The following is an 18,646-nucleotide window of genomic DNA, read 5'->3' as shown; positions in this document are numbered from 1 at the left end:
CACTGTAGCTTTACAGATGGTTGTGAGCCTTCATGTGGTTGTTGGGAATTGAATTTTTAGGACCTCCAATCCTAAAAAGTTTTAGGGCTCCAGTTGGCCTCACTGGCTCAGGTCAACTCTGCTCGCTCAGTCCCTGCTTGCTCCGACCCAAAGGTGTATTTATTATTATAAATAAGCACACCGTGGCTGACTTTAGATGCACCAGAAGAGGGTGTCAGATCTCATTACGCATGGTTGTGAGCCACCATGTGGTTGCTGGGATTTGAACTCAGAACCTTCAGAAGAGGAGGCAGTGCTCTTACCCACTGAGCCATCTTGCCAGCACTTCTTTGTTTTTTGTTTTCTTGTTTTTCAAAACAGTGTTTCTCTGTGTAGTCCTGGCTGTCCTGGAATTCACTCTGTAGACCACACTAGCCTCGAATTCAGAAATCCACCTGCCTCTGCATCCCAAGTGCTGGGATTAAAGGCCTGAGCCACCACTGCCCCGCAGGAATATTTACCATAGAGTCACTCTTTAACTGAGGCCTCGACACCTAAAAGGTGCAGATTTCACAAAGCAACCTGTGCTGGCTAGTTTTATGTTAACTTGACACAAGCTGGTGTCATCTCAGAAGAGGGAACATCAATCGAGAAATTGCCTCCCTAAGATTGGGCTGTAGGCATTTTCTTAATTAGTTATTGATGTAGGAGGAGCCAGGCATCGTGAGTGGTGACACCCCTGGGCTGGTGTTCCTAGATGCTAGAAGAGAGCAGGCTGAACAAACCATGAGAAGTAAGCCAGTAAGCAGTACCCCTCCATGGCCTCTGCATCTACTCCTGTGTCCAGATTTCTGCCTGGCTTGAGCATCTTCCTTGGCTCCCCTCAGTGGATTGTGAGTCAAGATATAGAAGCCAAATAAAACCCTTTCTTCCCCAAGTAGCTTTTGGTTATGGTGTTTCATCACAGCTATAGTAACCCTAAGACTGCCATGCCCAGCTAAAATACAGCTAAAGAGGAAATAAGAAAGAATCCTGCAGGGTCAAGGTTAGAATGCACTTAAAAAAGAAAAAAAAAAAAGTCGCCGGGCAGTGGTGGTGCACGCCTGTAATCCCAGTACTTGGGAGGCAGAGGCAGAGGCAGGAGGATTTCTGAGTTCGAGGGCAGCCTGGTCTACAGAGTGAGTTCCAGGTCGGCCAGGGCTATACAGGGAAACCCTGTCTCGAAAAACCAAAAAATAAAATGAAAGAAAAAAATCTAGTAAAATGTAGCCTTGAGCCCTTTCCCATGCCCACGCCCACTCTTAGCAATAAGAGCTTCTCTTGAGGCGCTAAAAGGAGCTTCTGAGGCTTGGCTTCCCGAGGATGTCGTCATTCAGAAGACATGCTTAAAGAGTTCTTTTACTCAACTTTGGCAGAAGGAGAAATGATGTGTTTGGGAGTCCAAGAAGACCGCTATACACAGACCGCTATACACGAGACGCTGTATATAAATACAGCACAATTTTGCCTTTCCTTAGCTTCTGAATATCGTCTTTTCCCTACGCCTCCTAGGGTATCCCGTGTGCCTCAGTTCTGTTTGGGCCGGTCTAGCTCTCTTCCTCTCGTTGGTCTGTGGGCGTCTCGGTCCAATCACGTTGCGCTTCTGATCGGTACCAGGGTGCATTGCGGCAAAATGGCTGCCCCCAGGGGGTACTACACTGGTCTAGCTCGGGCCTTGTTAGGGGCCTGGCAGGTGGTTTCGCATGCAGGGAGGGAATGGGTTGCTCTGCCCGGCTGTCTTCCAGGTAGCCAAGTGAGGTGCGTGTCCTGTGTCGTGGGCGCCACTCTCTCTAGTCCCCTCCTGGCCTCAGCCTCTAGTCGTTATGGCCAGGACTCTGCCTTGGACCGTATCCTTGGATTTCCTCAGCCTGACAGTTCGTTGGTTCCGAGCGTTCCCGCGGTGTCGGTGCACAGAGGTAAAGCGTTCAGCTATGTTAGTTACACGTGTTTTGTTCGGTGACAGATTTTGATGTGTAGCCCAAACTGGCTTGGAACTCGGACTTTCCCGCTGCAGCCTCTTAAGTGTTGGGATTGCAGGTGTTGGCCATGACCGGCCTCTAATGGTTTTAGCAGTGGAAATCATCTATCTGAAGTAAAATGCCTCTGACTCTGGGAATATCAGTTTAACCCCTCAATTAGTTGAAAAAAAAAAATCTGAGCCCAACGAGAGGCGACTAGTGAAGGCTGTTAAAGAGTTTGAAAGCGGGCTGGAGAGATGGCTCAGTGGTTAAGAGCACTGATTGCTCTTCCGAAGGTCCTGAGTTCAAATCCCAGCAACCACATGGTGGCTCACAGCCACCAGTAATGATATATGATGCCCTCTTCTGGGGTGTCTGAAGACAGCTACAGTGTACTTATGTATAATAAATAAGTAAAAATTTAAAAAAAAAAAAAAGAGAGTTTGAAAGCTGCCGGGCGGTGGTGGCGAACATCTTTAATCCAGCACTTGGGAGGCAGAGACAAGCGGATTTCTGAGTTTGAGGCCAGCCTGGTCTACAGAGTGAGTTCCAGGACAGCCAGGGCTATACAGAGAAACCCTGTCTCGAAACACCGCCCCCCTCCCAAAAAAAGTTAAGAATGAGTGGCTTCTGCCTGGTGCTCATTTTTTCTGGTGATTATCTCCTTGGTCATCAGAGCTGAGTATCTAATAGAATCTAGATTCCAATATGTCACTCCTGTTCCCATCCTAACACAGATGAGCAGAATCTACTCTTGGTCCATACTCCTGACATGCCTGAGAATCCACGGGTCCTCCGAGTGGTCCTCCTGGGAGCCCCAAATGCAGGGAAGTCAACACTCTCCAATCAGCTGCTGGGCCGTAAAGTATGCTGCAGATACCTCATCCCACCCTCTGCACTCCCTTTTCACACAGTGTTTTCTGTATATGGGTGTTTTGCCTGCAAGTATGTGTACTGTTTGTGTGCCTGGTACCCACAGAAGCCAGAAAACGGTGTTGGATCCTCTGAAACTGGAGTGACAATCAGTTGTGAGCCACCACTTGGGAGCTGGGAATTGAACCTAGCTCCCCTGGAAGAGAAAGTAGTTCTGTTATCCACTGAACTATCTATCTCTCCAGGCCCTCTATACCCATCTTTATCTTTTTTCCCATTCACTTCTTGCTTTTCTTTTATGGATAGCCTGGGAGAGATCTGGGATCTCACTGGAAACTCTTTCTCCCTGGAAGGTGTTTCCTGTCTCAAAGAAGGTGCACACCACTCGATGTCAAGCTCTGGGAGTCATCACAGAGAAGGAGACCCAGGTGGTAGGTACTTGCAGAAGTTCTGCAAAAGATAGTAAAACCAAGCAATTAGCCTTAAAAAAAAAATCTGGAAATGGTGGTGTCCCATACTTTTAATCCCAGCACTTGAGAGGCAGAGGCAGGCAGATTTCTGAGTTCAAGGACAGCCTGGTCTACAGAGTGAGTTCCAGGACAGCCAGTGCTACATAGAGAAACTCTGTCTCAAAAAAAACAAAACAAACCAATAAACCAACAAAAAACAAAACAATCAAAATGAACAAAAAGCTCCCAACCAACCAAATAAATAAATAAATGATAATTCAGTTCCATACTGATGGTGGTGTCTCAGTCCTTTAATCCCAACACTCAGAAGGCAGAGGCAGGCCAATCTCTGAGTTTGAGGCTAGCCTGGTCTACAGAGTGAGTTCTAGAACAGCCAGGGTACACCAAAAAACCCTGTCTTGAAACAAACAAACAATAATAAGACCCAGTCTCAAAAAAGAACAAAAAAGAAAACAATACAGAGATTCAATTCTGAGGACTCCCCTTCCTTAAGGCTCCATAGAGTTCTTCCTCTACCTTCCCCCTTTGCCCTCTATTCTGAAGTTATTTGTGTGTGCAGGTACTCGTGTCATGTGCCTTGGTACTTGTGTGGAGGTCAGAGGTTAACTTGTAGGACTCATTTCTCTTTTTTCACCCTGTGGGTCATGGCACCAAAATCAGGTTGTCAGTCTTGGCAGCATGCACCTTTACCAACTGAGCCATCCCATCCTTTGTATTTGAGACAGTCTTGCATATCCCAGATTGCCTTCCCTTCCATATATAACCAGAGATGACCTTGAATTTATGATCTTCCTGCCTACTCCGATCTTTCAGGTGCTCAGGTACAAGAGATACCACCATACCCAGTTCTCAGTATTTTTGTTTGTTTGTTTACTTTTAGAAACAGAGTCTTACTATGTAGCCCTGACTGAAACTGAATTCAATTTGTAGGCCAATCTTTCCTAAACTTGAAATGATCCTCTTGCCTCCTCAGTGCTGGGGTTATAGGAGTGTTATACCACACCTGACCTAAACAAAACGATTCAACACTGAACTCTGTGGTTTTGTGTGTTTTATTTTGTGTAGTGTAGTCTAACCCAGGGACTCTTGAGTGCTACCCAAGCATCCTGTCCTTAAGCCACATCTGCAGCATTAATATTTCATTTATTCATAGTCACCCTCTTCTCTTGGGGTCCCATTAGCATTGAAAGTGTGCTGAAGGATAAGAGATCTAAGATCAGTAATGGTTTGCTCATGAAGGAAAGGAAGGATGCTGATATCTAAGACAGCTGTTCTCTAACTATGTGTGCTAGTGCATGTCTTTAATTCCAGCCCTTGGGAGGCAGAGGCGGGTGGATCTCTTATGAGTTCAAGTCCAACCTGTTATACATAGAGAATTTCAGGACAGCCAGGACTACAAATGAGACCATGGCAAAGTGAAAAAGTACAAAATAAAAAGCCTCTTGTGACTCTGCAAATTCTTGTTAGAACCCTTGAATACTTACCTAATATGAATAAGCCCTGGATTGAATCCTAGGACCTAAAGTGTGTGTGGCCTTTTTCTCTACTAGTTCATTAAAAATCTTTTCTTTTTTGGGGGTGGTGTGGGTATCTTTCTGATTCTAGATTCTGCTTGACACACCTGGCATCATCAGTCCTGTTAAACAGAAGAGGTATTAGCTGAGGGAACAGATGTCTGTGTGTGTGTTGAGGGGGGGAGAGGAGGGTGGTGATTAAAAAAAAAAAAGACAAAGAGAAAAGGGGGAAGGGATATTTGTTCATAGGAGCTGGAAGTTTTCCCTATTGTCTACCATTTCTCATAAAAACTGACCAGTCATAAGCCTTCCTGACCCATACATTTGTTCTTTAGGCACCACCTGGAGCGCTCTCTGCTGGAAGATCCATGGACAAGCATGGAATCTGCTGATCTTGGTTAGACTCAAACTAAAGACCTGAAGCCCTATTAACAGGGCCTTTCATCCTGGGAGTTTGGGGGCTGAGCTCTGGCTGGGACCCATAGCCAGGAACTTGTTGTGGGTAAGGAGGAAGGTTATAGATATTCTTTTGTCTGTCTTGCCACCTTCTAGTTGTAGTTCTTGTGGATGTGTCAGACAAGTGGACCAGGAGCCAGCTAAGCCCCCAGGTGCTGCAGTGCTTGACCAAGTTCTCCCAGGTCCCTAGCATCCTCGTCTTAAACAAGGTGAGGACTGCCCACGTGAGAGAGAGTTTTCCTCCCAGGGTCCCATCGCTCTCACCGTGTGCTTTGCTCCTCCCTTATGTCCAGGTAGATTGCCTGAAGCAGAAGTCAGTTCTCCTGGAGCTGACCGCAGCCCTCACTGAAGGTGTAGTCAATGGCAAGAAGCTTAATATCAAGCAGGCCTTGCGCTCACACCCTGGCACCCACTGTTCTGGCCCTGAAACTAAGGACCCAAATGCACACTCAGTGAGAAACCCTCAGAAAATTGGCTGGCCCTACTTCCAGGAAATCTTCATGTTATCAGCACTAAACAACAAGGATGTGAACACATTGAAGGTCAGTTAGCCTTGCCCATGATCCACCACTTCTGCCATGTTACGGTAGGTCTCATCCAGACCAGCCTGACTAGCCACCAAGATCCTGTCCTTTAAAAGACAAAACAAAAGTCTGGCTGTGGTAATTTATGTTTGCAATCCCAGTACTTGAAAAGTCAAGGCAAGAGAATCAGGATTTCAAGGTCATCTTCAACTACATAGTGAATTCAAGAAGAGCTTACAATGAGACCCTGTCTCAGGAAACCAAAAACAACCAGGTGTGGTGGCACACTACTCCTAGCACTCAGGAGGCAGAGGTAGAAGGATTACTCAGTTTGAGGTCAACCTGGTCTCCATTTTGAGTTCTAGGCCAGCCAGGCAACACAGAAACCAAAAACAAAGTTAGGAATGTATCTTAGCTGGTAGAATGATTGTCTTGTGTGCTGGATTCAATATCTAGCCCCAATAAAACTGGACATGGGGGTACACACGTGTAATTGTCCCATTTAGGAGGTAGAGACAGGAAGATTGAAGTTCGTTACTAGCCTGGACAAATTAGGATGGACAAGGCCAGCTTGATCTGCCTGAGATCTTATCTTTTTTTTTTTTTTTTCCCGAGACAGGGTTTCTCTGTGTAGCCCTGGCTGTCCTGGAACACTCTATAGACCTGGCTGGCCTTGAACTCAGAAATCTGCCTGCCTCTGCCTCCCAAGTGCTGGAATTAAAGGCATGCGCCACTACCGCCCGGCCTGAGATCTTATCTTACAAAAGGTATTACAATCACTTGTGGTAGCTCACCCTATAGTCCCAGGCTTGTCAGGCTAGAGGAGGGTCAAGAGTTCACCAGCCTTAGCTACGACATAGCAATTTTAAGGTCAGCTTGGGCTACATGAGACTCTGTCATAATCATTTCTTCTAGAAGCATGCATAAATAAATGTCCTGGAGCTGGGCGGTGGTGGTGCACGCCTTTAATTCCAGCACTTGGTAGGCAGAGGCAGGCAGATTTCAGAGTTCAAGGCCAGCATGGTCTACAGAGTGAGTTCCAGGACAGCCAGGGCTACACAGAGAAATCCGGTCTCAAAAAAGAAAAAAAAAAGGAACTGACTCTTGCTTTGTCTCCACAGCAGTACCTTCTGGCACAGGCCCAGCCAGGACCCTGGGAGTTCCATAGTGGCGTCCTCACTAGCCAGACACCTGAAGAGATCTGTGCCAATAAAATCAGAGAGAAGCTCCTAGAGTACCTGCCTGAGGAGGTGCCCTACAGTGTGCAGCAGGTGTGGACAGAGTAAAAGGACCCAGGGCCTATATACCAGGCACACACCTGGAACAGTTGGGTACTGAGAGATACAGAGATGAGCCTGCCTGACTAGTCATGATGTCTCCTTATACAGAAGACAGTGATATGGGAGGAAGGACCAAGTGGGGAGCTAGTGATCCAACAGAACCTTCTGGTGCCCAAAGAATCTCACGTGGTAAGTGAGGGATGCTCAGAGAAGGGTAGCACAGTGTTAACCAGGCCCTCTTCCTCATCTGTGAGGCCTGAGAGCAGAACCATGTGCCTCTCTTTTCACTACTTGCAGCGGATCCTGATTGGTCAGAAGGGCCTCTTGATCTCCCAGATTGCACAGGAGGTAGGCCGAGACCTCATGGACATCTTCCACTGTGACGTTCTCATCCGCCTCTCTGTGAAACTCCTCAAATGACCATCCTTTGTTGTTCTCCCAGTGGATCCCTGCTCAAGCTGCTGGCAGACTCACTGACTAGAGCTCCCCCTGTCAGAGGGGTCTAGAGGACTGGGAGGGTCATGGATATTGACTGGCTGCTAGCCAGCCTGGCGTTGCTGAGTCTGCACAGTGCCTGCTCAACCATGTTTCCATTGGAGGAGAGAAGCTGCCTTAGCTCAGTTCTCAGGTAGTTCCTCTGCCTAGGGTCTGAGTTCTATAGGGCACATGCTAAACCACATCCTCAAACCCCATGGTTATAAGTCACATCCCCAGGTTGTAAGCACATCCTCTGCTAGCCTTGGAACCAAACCCTTGCCCTGAGTGTCCAGTTGTTGGTAGGAACACAAGTTTTCTCTTCTCCCCCAAGTTCCTCACCTTGAAGTTGCATAAGGACCTATGTTTCCTTTTTATGGTTTTTCGAGACAGGGTTTTTTGTTGTAGCCCTGGTTGTCCTCTCTCTCTGTAGACCAGGCTGGCCTTGAACTCATAGAGACCCACCTGTCTGCCTCCTGAGTTCTGAGGTTAAAGCTGTGTGCAGGGAACTGGAGGGATGGCTCAGAGGTTAAGAGCACTGACTGCTCTTCTGAAAGTCCTGAGTTCAAATTCCAGCAATCACATGGTGGCTTGCAACTGTCTGTAATGAGATCTGATCCCCTCTTCTGGTGTGTCTGAAGACAGCTACAGTGTACTTAAATATAATAAATCATTCTTTAAAAAAAGAAAAGAAAAAGCTGTGTGCCACCCCTGCCTGAGCTCTTTTTTTGAGACCGGGTTCTTCTTACCCTACAACTCTGGCTGGCTGGCTGGCTATCCCTACATAGATCAAGGCTAGCTTTAAACTCACAGAGATCCTCCCACCCCATTCGACCACCCAGCCTTGGATGCTAATAAAGTTAAATGACAAGTATTCTCATTCTTATCTTTTATTTCTTTGGTACAGTGAAGAGAAGTGTACCCATTCCCCCACCCCTATTCTCTTGTCAGCCTGGGTCTCCTTTTCTTCCAGCAGTCTGCTCCAGCGTCAGGAGCTCTTCTTGGCACAGTTTGTGGGAGCAGCAAAAGAACCGTTACCATTACTAAACTCAGTAATGGTAACGGTTTCCTCGCCATTCCCAGGTGCCGTGGTTGTCTGTAGGCCCGATAGGCCAAGCAGTGAGCCCATGCACTTGTGCATCTCTGCCGCAAACCAGGCAGGCTCCGGAGTTCGGGTACCCAGACTAGTACATCATCTATACTGTAGTGTCTCATCACAAACTTACAGTATATGATGATATCCCAGCCAAGGCCCTTGTCCTGGGGAAGGAGGTGAGCGAGCAGCAGACCTGGAGATGGCCAGCCAGGGGTGCATGCACCATGTCCCTCCCTCTGCTCTTCCACTCCCTCCCAGAGCAGCATGTCCAGATAACCCAGGTGGCTGCTCTTCCACTCCCTCCCAGAGCAGCATGTCCGCCCCTGATCCTGTGGTCCAGGAGAACCCAGGTGGCTTAGAGGAGGAAGCTAAGGTCTATTCAGATCTCTTAGGGATCCAGAGTTACAGGCAGAAACCAAGTGTTGAGACAGGAGCTTCCCTCTGGGCAGACCTGTAAGCAGGCTGATAAGCCACTCCAAGGACTGCTTACCTGGAGCTGGAGCGTCTGTCCAGGGAAGCCTCTGGACTGGGAGAGCCTGTCTCAGTCTCCTCACTCAAGCGGCTTGGCTTTTAACCCTCTGGCCCCTCCCCTGGGTGGGGCACTTTTCTCGGGTTCTAGAAGTCCCTACTTAACTCTTTACCTGCTGGCTTCATGAGACAAGACAAGGCTTCGCTCCCTTTTTGTTTAGTTTCTGTCTCATTTCTTGTGCTGGGGATGAAACTTAAGGCCTAATCATGCTAGTCAAGCACCCCAACACTGGAACTACACCTCCACCCTTGCCTCCTTTCTTCTAAGTGGGTGACTTTGTTAAGGCAAGATCCAACCTTTCACCAACCCCCCATCCCCACCCCATGAAGCAGATTGCCTGCCTACCTACCTACCCAACCCACTATACTAGGAAAGAGAAAGACCCTCACCACACAACATCCCTTGGGGCTTAATTGTTGGAACCTCCCCGAAAGGTCCCATTTTGTTGTGTGTGATGATGGGAATGTTAGTTGAATCTGTAAAGGTCAGGGAGGATCCTGGCAACTGGATCTAAATAGAATCTATCTGGGAGCAAGTTCATTGGACCCTCAGCCTAACTTTCCATCCCTAGGCTTTGGCTATGTTTGAGCTACATGGGCAGAGGTATAGCTTGCCTGCCACCTTTGGCAAGGTCCCTGGGTGAGTGGGCCTCTGCCGGGAGGCTGAAGAGCACCTGAGGCCCTGTCCTGTGGGAGCCAGTGTAAGGGCCTGGGGTCATTTCTTCAGAGCTCAAGACACAGTGAGAGCCTGATACTGTTTGGATCTCTTCCTGTGGAGAAGCAGAAAGTTCTGCTGAGACTCGCCCCACAGCCGGGCCTCCGCTATTTAGACCCTCAATCTGGGGGGTGTTCCGCCCCCTTCCTTATCCTAGACAGACTGGTCTTTTTCCTGCTTTGGGGGGTGGGGGTGGGAGGAGTGACCTAACCTTTCAGTTCTGTGGAGGTGTCTGTTTCCAGCATTGCTCCACCTCTGCCATTCATGATCTCACCTTACCTCATTAGCATTGTTGTCAGGTCCCTAAGTGTCCCTGCCACAGGGCACAGGGGTGCTTCTGTCTCTTCACTCTTTCCTTCTTTCCTTCCTCCCTTTCTTTCTTCCTCTCTTTCTTTCTTTCTTTCTTTCTTTCTTTCTTTCTTTCTTTCTTTCTTCTTTCTTTTTTTTCAAGACAGGGTTTCTCTCTGTGCAGCCCTGGCTGTCCTGGAACTCACTCTGTAGACCAGGCTGGCATCAAACTCAGAAACCTACCTGTCTCTGCCTCCCAAGTGCTGGGATTAAAGGTGTGCGCCACCACTACCCAGCTAATTTTTTAAAGACACGTTTTATGAAGGTATGAGTGACAGCGCTTTTGTTATTGTTTCTTTGTTTTGTCTTGAGAAAGGATCTTACTGTGTATCCCTGGCTGGCCTGGAACTCTGTATGTAGCCCAGGCTGGCCTGGAACTTAGAGATCTGCCAGCCTCTGCCTCCTGAGTGCTTGAGTTAAAGGTGTGCAATATCATGCCTTGGTCTCCTTTTACTACTGAAATAGAGTCTCATGTGGCCTCACATTCCATTTTTGTCTGTCAAGACAGAGTTTCTCTGTAGACTTGTGTCCTGAAACTCTGTAAACCAGGCTGGCCTTGAACTCACAGAAGTCTGCCTGCCTCTGTCTCTGATTGCTGGGAGTCCTGTAATACCATTACCAGCTCAAATTCCATTTGTATCTGAGGATGACGTTGAACTTCTGAGCTTCCTGTGTCTAATTACTGGGTGCAAGGCCTGCAGGCCTTCCATTTTCTTTAGTGCTAAGAATGGACCCAGGCTAGCCCTAGAGCAACTCCACTGTGCCTCAGCCCTCTGCCCCTCTTCACTTTTGAGTTTGAGTTGCCCAGATTGACACTGAAGCTAACTGTACAGTTCAGGCAGCCTTTGACTTTTCAATCCTCTTGACTCAAGCCTCCCAAGTAACTGGCATTACAGGCCTTTGCCAACAGGCCGACTTGCATAAAGTGCTTTCACATGGCACAGATGCCAGACACTGGAGTTCAAATAAGCTAACACCTAAGTCTGCTCTGCTCCTACCCACAGAGGACCGCAGGGAAGCCAGGCTTCTGTTAGGCATCTGAAATTCTCCATCTTTCTCTGTCTCCCCTCCCTCCCTCCCTCTTGCTTGCTTGCTTTCTTGTGTGTCTGAGTTGGGCCTGGAATTCCCTGTATAACTTGATCCTGCTTTCACATGCTGAATTATAGGTAGGCATCTGCCTCCATGCCTAGCTCCCACAGAATATTCCTGAAAACACTTTGGAAACCCTGAGATTGCCCAGCTTTAGCAGTGACAGACCCCGAGTGGCAGTCACAGCTCACTACATCCAGCTCCATGACTTAGGACCAAACCTAGCCTCCATTTCCTCAAATGTAAAATGGAGTTCTTGGTGCCCTCCCTCTGTGGTGAGGCCCAGCACACTGCAAATGTGCCTTTTGTCCCTCCTTCCTTTGCCTTACTAGCTGTGTGGCTGGTGGCCTGTTGCTCTGAGCTTCAGGAGTGCTATGGTCCAGCAAGCTGGGAGTCAAGTGAGAGATACACAGGTGAGAAAATGTCACCATCGGTGCTCTGACCCTGTCACCTCCTGCCTCCCTTTCCTTTCTTGTAACCCTCCAAAGCCACCCCTCTACTCTAGGACCCACAGACAGCCAAGCTTCTTCACACATCAGGGCCCTAATTCATGCTGCCCACTTCACTGCTTAGGCCAGGTCCTAGGGTGAATTTGAGAGAAGTGAGGGGTCCTGGAAGTGAGGACAGAGATATCTGTACCAGCCGGAGCATCTGTGGCTGTGGCCTCTAACTGTGGGTGGGGGCTTCTGCGATCAGGGTGTGGAACTGAAACAGAGTCTGGGCCTGGGCGAGATAACCTGGGATCCCAGATAAGCTGACTACACTATCAGAGTAGGAACCTAGCACCTGCTTATCAGGCCTGCAGGGGCCAGAGCAGGGCCTGGGGCCACTTTCCCCTCCCAAGTCTGTCTTCCCTGATGGTTGCTTTTCCACTTCTCTGCCTCCCTAGTTCCTCACAGGGAACTGGAGTGGAATCCCTCTCCCTTTCTGGAAGTCACATAAGAATGGGAATGCACAGGGTAGGAAAACACCATGTGATCCCCATCCTAACAGCTTTTGCCCCAGACTGAGGCTGCTGTGAGCCAGTCTAGGCCTCTTCTGACATCTAACTTGACCCCTGCCACAGCAGCCTTAAGCTCTTTACTCTTATTTAGGTTTTGTTTTTTTTTTTTTTTCCCAGAAGTCTTTAGACTAAGCTCAGCATTTTGGTTCAGGGTTGTCACTCTGGCTCCTGGGAGGTGGAGGAAGGAAGGTCAGAAGCACAAGGTTATCCTCAGCCACAAAGCCAGTTTGAAACCTGAGCAGGGGGCGTTGGGAGTGAAAGCTAAGCAAGGTGGAGTATGCCTGTGTTCCCATCACTAAGAGTGCTGAATGAAGCAGGTTGATTGCCACAAGTTCAAGGTCAAAGTGGGATCCATAGCTGATCCATAGCAATTTCTAGACTGACTATGGTGGTATAACAAGGCCCTGTTGAAAAAAAAAAAGCAAAACTTAAGTCCTTGGATTATGGGCAGGCTGCAGTCTAGCTGAGTGATAGAGTATGTTAGCATGCACAAAGCCTTCAGAACTACCTACTACACCCAAAATAAAGCAGGCATGGTAGAACATGCCTGCTCTCCTGGCACTTGGGAGGCAGAGACAGGAGGAGCAGGAATTCTAGGCCAGCCTAGGCTACGTGAGACTGTCTCAACAAAACAAGAAAATTCAAAAGCAATAAACAAATAGAGTGGGTGAAATAAAGAACAGTCAAATCTGGGGCCACAAAGTCTCAGCAATTCAGAGCCCGTGCGCGTGGAGAGCCCTGTTCTGTTGCTGGCGACTGTCACTCGGGAACCTGATACCTGTGGCTTTTTGAGCACCTGTACCCACAAATGCACTTAACTATGCACTTAGCTTATATATACACATGCTCACATGTACATAATTAAAAAACATTTTAAGAATCTACAAGCAAACAAAAGCCTTAATCATATCTGTAAGAACTCCAAAATTCTTGCAGAAGTTGGAGCAGGTTTTAGTGGTGTGTGACGATAATCCAGAACTAACCCTGGAGGCTGAGGCAGGATAGAAAGGCTTGCTTGAAATTCAAGGCTAGCCTGCATCTAGCATGAAATCTGTCTGAAAAAAAAAACAAACCAATCAACAAAAATCAAGTCACGAAACTCAAGTCCCTTGTTTATGTAAGATGGAAAATTACAGCCTCTTAGGTGCAGGAAAATCATCTGAAACCTCAGCGTTCCTGGCACTCGAGTGACAGGAAATGTATGGCCCCAAGAGAGTGAGCAGGAATGTGTGAGAGAGATACCCACACACACCTAGGACAGCACACATATCTGCAGAACACACAAGTGTGCATGTGTATACTGCCCACGTGCAGACACAACTCAGATCCAGCAGCTTGCCCCTATGAGGGCATTGTTGGGAGAGTGATTTCTTGTGTCCTCTTTAAAAAAAAAAAAAAAAAGATTATTTTATGTGTATGAGTACACTGTAGCTGTATGGATGGCCATAAGCCACCATGTGGCTGCTGGGAATTGAACTCAGGACCTCTTCTCACTCCGGTCTGTTTGCTCTGGCCTGCTTGCTCTGGTGTATTACACTGTAGCTGTCTTCAGACACCCCAGAAGAGAGAAGAGGGCGTCAGATCTCATTACAGGTGGTTGTTAGTCACCATGTGGTTTTGAGAATTGAACTCAAGACGTGGCAGTGCACACCTTTAATCCCAGGACTTGGGAGGCAGAGGCAGGTGGATTTCTGAGTTCGAGGCCAGAGTGAGTTCCAGGACAGTCAGGACTATATGGAAAAACCCTGTCTCGAAAAACAAAAAACAAAAAACAAAAAAGTTTTTTTTTTGTTTGTTTTTTTGTTTTTGTTTTTTGAGACAGGGTTTCTCTGTGTAGTCTTGGCTGTCCTGGAACTCGCTCTGTAGACCAGGCTGGCCTCGAACTCACCACCCTCCAAAAGGTTTTTTTTTTTTATAAGTGTGTGTGTTTGTGTGTGTGTGTGTGTGTGTGTGTGTGTGTGTGTGTGTCTATGTGTGCATATGTTTGTAGGCTCCCGAAGAGGGGTCAGATCTCTGGAACTGAGTTATGTTTGTGAGCTGCCTCATGTGGCTTCTGGGCCGTCTACCAAGCTGAATCCTTTTCCCTCCATCTTTTTTTAAATTTCTGTTTCACACTAGGGATTGCAGGGCCTCCTGAATAATAATGTGTACTCCACCACTGAGCTATACTACAGGCCTTCAGTTTTTTCTTTTTATACCTGATGGCTCCTAGATTGATACTAGGCTCTTCCTTTTAAAATCTTGTATCTAAAACACAACAGGAAAGCCAGCCATGGTAGCTCACACCTCTAATCCCACATACTCAGAGGCTGAGGCTAAAGACTTGTCACAAGTTTGAGGACAGTCTGGCTACAGGGTGACATACTACCTTAATTATAGCAATAATAAAATAAGATAAAAACAAGGCATAGCCGGGCAGTGGTGGCGCACACCTTTAGTCCCAGCCCTTGGTAGGCAGAGGCAGGCAGATTTCTGAGTTCGAGGCCAGCCTGGTCTACAAAGTGAGTTCGAGGACAGCCAGGGCTATGCAGAAAAACCCTGTCTTGAAAAACAAACAAACAAACAAAAAAACACACCAAAAAACCAAAAACCAACTTTGTGTGTGTCTATTTTGTTTTGAGTAGCCCAGAGTAGTCTCAAGCTGTACAAGTGGTTGAAGCTGATCTCCAATTTGGGATTTTCCTGCCTCCATCTTCCAAGCGCTAGGATTACAAGTATGTCTTCCCACTGTGTCCCGTTCTCTCTCTGAACTTCCACCAGATGGAGACCACCATCTTGGCACTTGACATCACACTACAGTCCATGGCTTGAAGCAGAGCTTTCATCTCACAGGGTCCAGAAGCGCACCTTAGCGTTGTTATAAGCTTCTTCACCACCATCCAGGATGGATCGAGCCAGATGGGACAGCAAGCATGGCTTTGAATCTGTCAGGGTCTGAGGTTTCCTAACACCTGCTAAATGGCCCTAGTAACACCTGTCTACAATCTTGGAGTTTTGGCTTCTTTGTCAGAAAGTCAAAGTGCCTTCCTTTCCATAATTTTGTGAGATTCAATGAGATCATTCAGGTGGGTGCTTCCTAACTACAGCCTGGCTGTGTACAGTGGAGCTCACCAAACACCAGGCTCCTTCCCTCTGGCTTTGCAATGAGCTTCCCCTATTCATTTCCAATGAGGCATGTAGCCATGGACCCCTATGTTCATTCCCATACCTGCAAAGATGTGTGCTGTAGCGAGCATGCCTCTTGCACACCTGCATAGACACATGGGGGAAGGATGGACTTCACACGGACACCTCCGTAGGCCTGTTCATCAGCTCGAATTCTTGTTCTCGGGATCAGTAGGGACCCCCGTGTCTACTCTCAAGCCATGGCCTCCCTAGTCACTAGTCACAGCACTAAAAGTGTTCAGTATGAAAATCCCCAGAGAGTCTGCAAGCCCCTGCTTTTGAAAACAGATGCTTCCCGCCATCAGCTAGGAGGTTCTTACCACCCTTCTCACCAGGACAGCTTGCCTGCCTCACAGCTGCTATGGAAGAGATAGGCAGTGTGGATTATCAGGCCAAAGGAGGCTCCTGATGACACTACTCACTCACCCCAGAGGCAAGGATTCCTGCCCCCTTAACCCTGTCTGTGCCATGCCCTCAGGCCCTGGTGGATCCTGGGCTCGAAACAAGCCAGAGTTCCACACCAGGATGTGAATACAGCGGCACAAGTACATGAAAGTCCAGAGTATGAACTGAGAGAGTGTGCTCTAGGGTTATGGTCCTGCTGTCTCCACTCTGGGAGTCCATTGGCCCCATCCCAAGCCCAAGCCACCCCTTCTTCCTCACTAGCATCCTTTGGAACTAGAGCTCTGTCTCCTCGTCCACCGCCCTTTCTAGGCTACTTTGGTAGTCTTTCCTAACTAGTCATTGTTTTTGAACGAGCTAGACCCTGTTGAGCTCTGTTCTGGCACACAGGCCCAAAAGACATGAGCTTCAAGGCTGGGTGGGGTTCTGGGTTCAGGTCCTGGTTGAGAGTGAGCAGACACTCCCCGTGTCTTTGTTTAAGCCTCTTCCCTTCCATGTGGCTCAGGTTCTTTAGCCCACTAACCAAGGGCAGTACTAGTCTATTTTCCCACTAGTAACTAGAGATTAAAGGAGTAAAACATTTAATCAGAGCCGGAGTGGTGACACACACCTTTGATCCCAGTACTTGGTGGGACAAAGGCAGGTAGATCTATGAGTTTGAGGCCAGCCTGGTGCAGAACACCCAGGGCTACATAGAGAAACCCTGTCTTGGGAACCCAAAAAGACAAACAAGTAAACAAACAAAAAGGTTTTAGGTCCTTTTTTTTTCATAATTGTTTTAAAAATTAAGTTTTTTGAGCTGGGAATGGTGATGCATACCTTTAATCCCAGTACTTGGGAGGCAGAGCTCTGTGGCTGGCCTGGTCTACATAGCAAGTTCTAGGTCACTCAGACTGACAATGAAACAAAAACAAACAAACAAACAAACAAATAAAAAACCTTGATTTGAGAGGCTGGAGAGATGGTTCAGCAGTTAAGAGCACTGACTATTCTTCCAGAGGTCCTGAGTTCAAATCCCAGCAACCACATGGTGGCTCACAACCATCTGTAATGGGATCTCATGCCCTCTTCTGGGGTGTCTGAAGACAGTGACAGTGTAGTCACATACATAAAACAAATCCTTACAAAATTGTTTTGAGGTGTGTATGTGCTTATATGTATGTGGTACATGCACATGTGTATGGGTACTTTCACCCACATAGGGCAGGGGAAGATATTTGGTGTCCTACTCTACCACTTAGTCCCTTGAGCCAGGGTCTCTCATATAAGTAGGAGCTAGGCTGAAGACCACCAACCCACAGCAATCCCCTTTCGACACCAGCCCCCAGTGCTGGGGTTACAGGCATGTGTGTGCGGTTACTGGCTTTCTATATGGGCGCGAGGATTCAGATTCAGCCCTCTTACCCACTGAGACCACCCCCCACGGCCTCCTCCTCCTTTCTTTTTTCCTTTTGCGTTTTTTGTTTGTTTGTTTTGTTTTTGTTTTTGTTTTTGTTTTTTGAGACAGGGTTTCTCTGTGTATCCCTGGCTGTCCTGGAACTCACTCTGTAGACCAGGCTGGCCTTGAACTCAGAAATCTGCCTGCCTCTGCCTCCCAAGTGCTGGGATTAAAGGTGTGCGCCACCACCACCAGGCTTTTTTGGTCTTTTGAGACAGAGTTTTTCTGTACAACCCTGTAGCCCTGGCTGTCTTGGAACTCATTCTGTGGACCAGGCTGACCTTGAACTCAGAGCTCCCTTCTCTTTGCCTCCTGTGTGCTGGGACTAAAGGTATGTACCACCACCCAGGTACATGTTTCCATTTTTTTGTTTTGTTTTTTTTTTTATTTTTTTTTTATTTTTTTATTTTTTCAAGACAGCATTTCTCTGTATAGCCCTGGCTGTCCTGGAGCTCACTTTGTAGACCAGGCTGGCCTCGAACTCAGAAATCTGCCTGCCTCTGCCTCCCAAATGCTGGGATTAAAGGCACATACCACCCCTGCCCCCAGCTATATTTAGGCATCCTTAATCACATTGATGGTATAAATTATTTTATACCTACATATATGCATATATCTCTTAGGTGTGGGATAGTTGGAGTCCAGGATGCACAGCACACACAGAGCTATAATAGATTCTGGAGATTCTCTCAGTAGATTTGTAAAGTGGTTGTGTGGCCTTTTTCCTCCTCCTCTATCTCTGAGTCTCTTTGAGAGTGTCTCATGTGCTGGCAGCTGGCCTGAGCTCCTCATCTTCCTGCTTCTCCCTCCCCCAGAGTGCTTGGAATGTTTCTTTCTCTATGTAATTCTTCCTGTCTTTCTGTGGTATGGGAGAGTGAACCTGGGGTCTTGTGCATGTTAAGCAAAGCATTCTACCACTGAGCTATGGCCCCGATCCCTTCTTCCTATTTCTCATAGGATGTCATGTATCCTAGGCTGGCTTTGTGCCTCTACTTCCCAAGCGCTGGGATTTGGGCATATGCCACCCCAGCTGGCTAGGTTTCCTCTCTCTCTTCTTAGCTAGGAATTGAACTTTAAGTCTTTTGCATTCTTGGCAAATGCTCTACCACTAAATTGTCTCTTTAACTTTTCAAAGTAAAAGTTTAAACAATGAACAGCTCTTGAATGATCTCTCTTAGATTCTGGGTCCGTACCTTAGGAGTTTGACAGCACAATCTGGCTTGGTTGTCTCTCATACAGATGCTGCATAGAGTGGCCTGAATCATCTAGAACCTGGCCAGGTAGCTCAGGGCCTA

The 18,646-nt window shown here is 47.6% G+C and overlaps 1 protein-coding gene across 1 annotated transcript; it reads left to right on the top strand.

Moving 5' to 3' along the window:
* Nucleotides 1–1,624: 1,624 nt before the first annotated feature.
* Eral1 (Era like 12S mitochondrial rRNA chaperone 1) lies at nt 1,625–7,881 on the top strand. Its single transcript, XM_031353680.1, has 10 exons — nt 1,625–1,934; nt 2,714–2,841; nt 3,203–3,280; nt 4,925–4,971; nt 5,169–5,230; nt 5,386–5,498; nt 5,583–5,831; nt 6,935–7,084; nt 7,202–7,282; nt 7,391–7,881. Exons 1-10 carry the CDS (start codon nt 1,652–1,654, stop codon nt 7,511–7,513), a joined length of 1,314 nt encoding a protein of 437 aa, XP_031209540.1. The 5' UTR covers nt 1,625–1,651; the 3' UTR covers nt 7,514–7,881.
* Nucleotides 7,882–18,646: the final 10,765 nt, after the last annotated feature.

Source organism: Mastomys coucha, unplaced genomic scaffold, assembly GCF_008632895.1.
Source record: "Mastomys coucha isolate ucsf_1 unplaced genomic scaffold, UCSF_Mcou_1 pScaffold5, whole genome shotgun sequence".
Lineage (NCBI taxonomy): Eukaryota > Metazoa > Chordata > Mammalia > Rodentia > Muridae > Mastomys > Mastomys coucha.
This window is presented reverse-complemented; position numbering and strand designations above follow the sequence as displayed.

What these genes read in the sequence shown, in the direction of transcription:
- Eral1 (XM_031353680.1), top strand. Translation starts at nt 1,652, where the DNA reads ATGGCTGCCCCCAGGGGGTACTACACTGGTCTAGCTCGGGCCTTGTTA. An exon ending in CAGAGAAGGAGACCCAGGTG is followed by an intron (nt 3,281 to 4,924) that starts GTAGGTACTTGC and finishes TTCTGATTCTAG; the next exon opens with ATTCTGCTTGACACACCTGG. An exon ending in TGCCCAAAGAATCTCACGTG is followed by an intron (nt 7,283 to 7,390) that starts GTAAGTGAGGGA and finishes CACTACTTGCAG; the next exon opens with CGGATCCTGATTGGTCAGAA.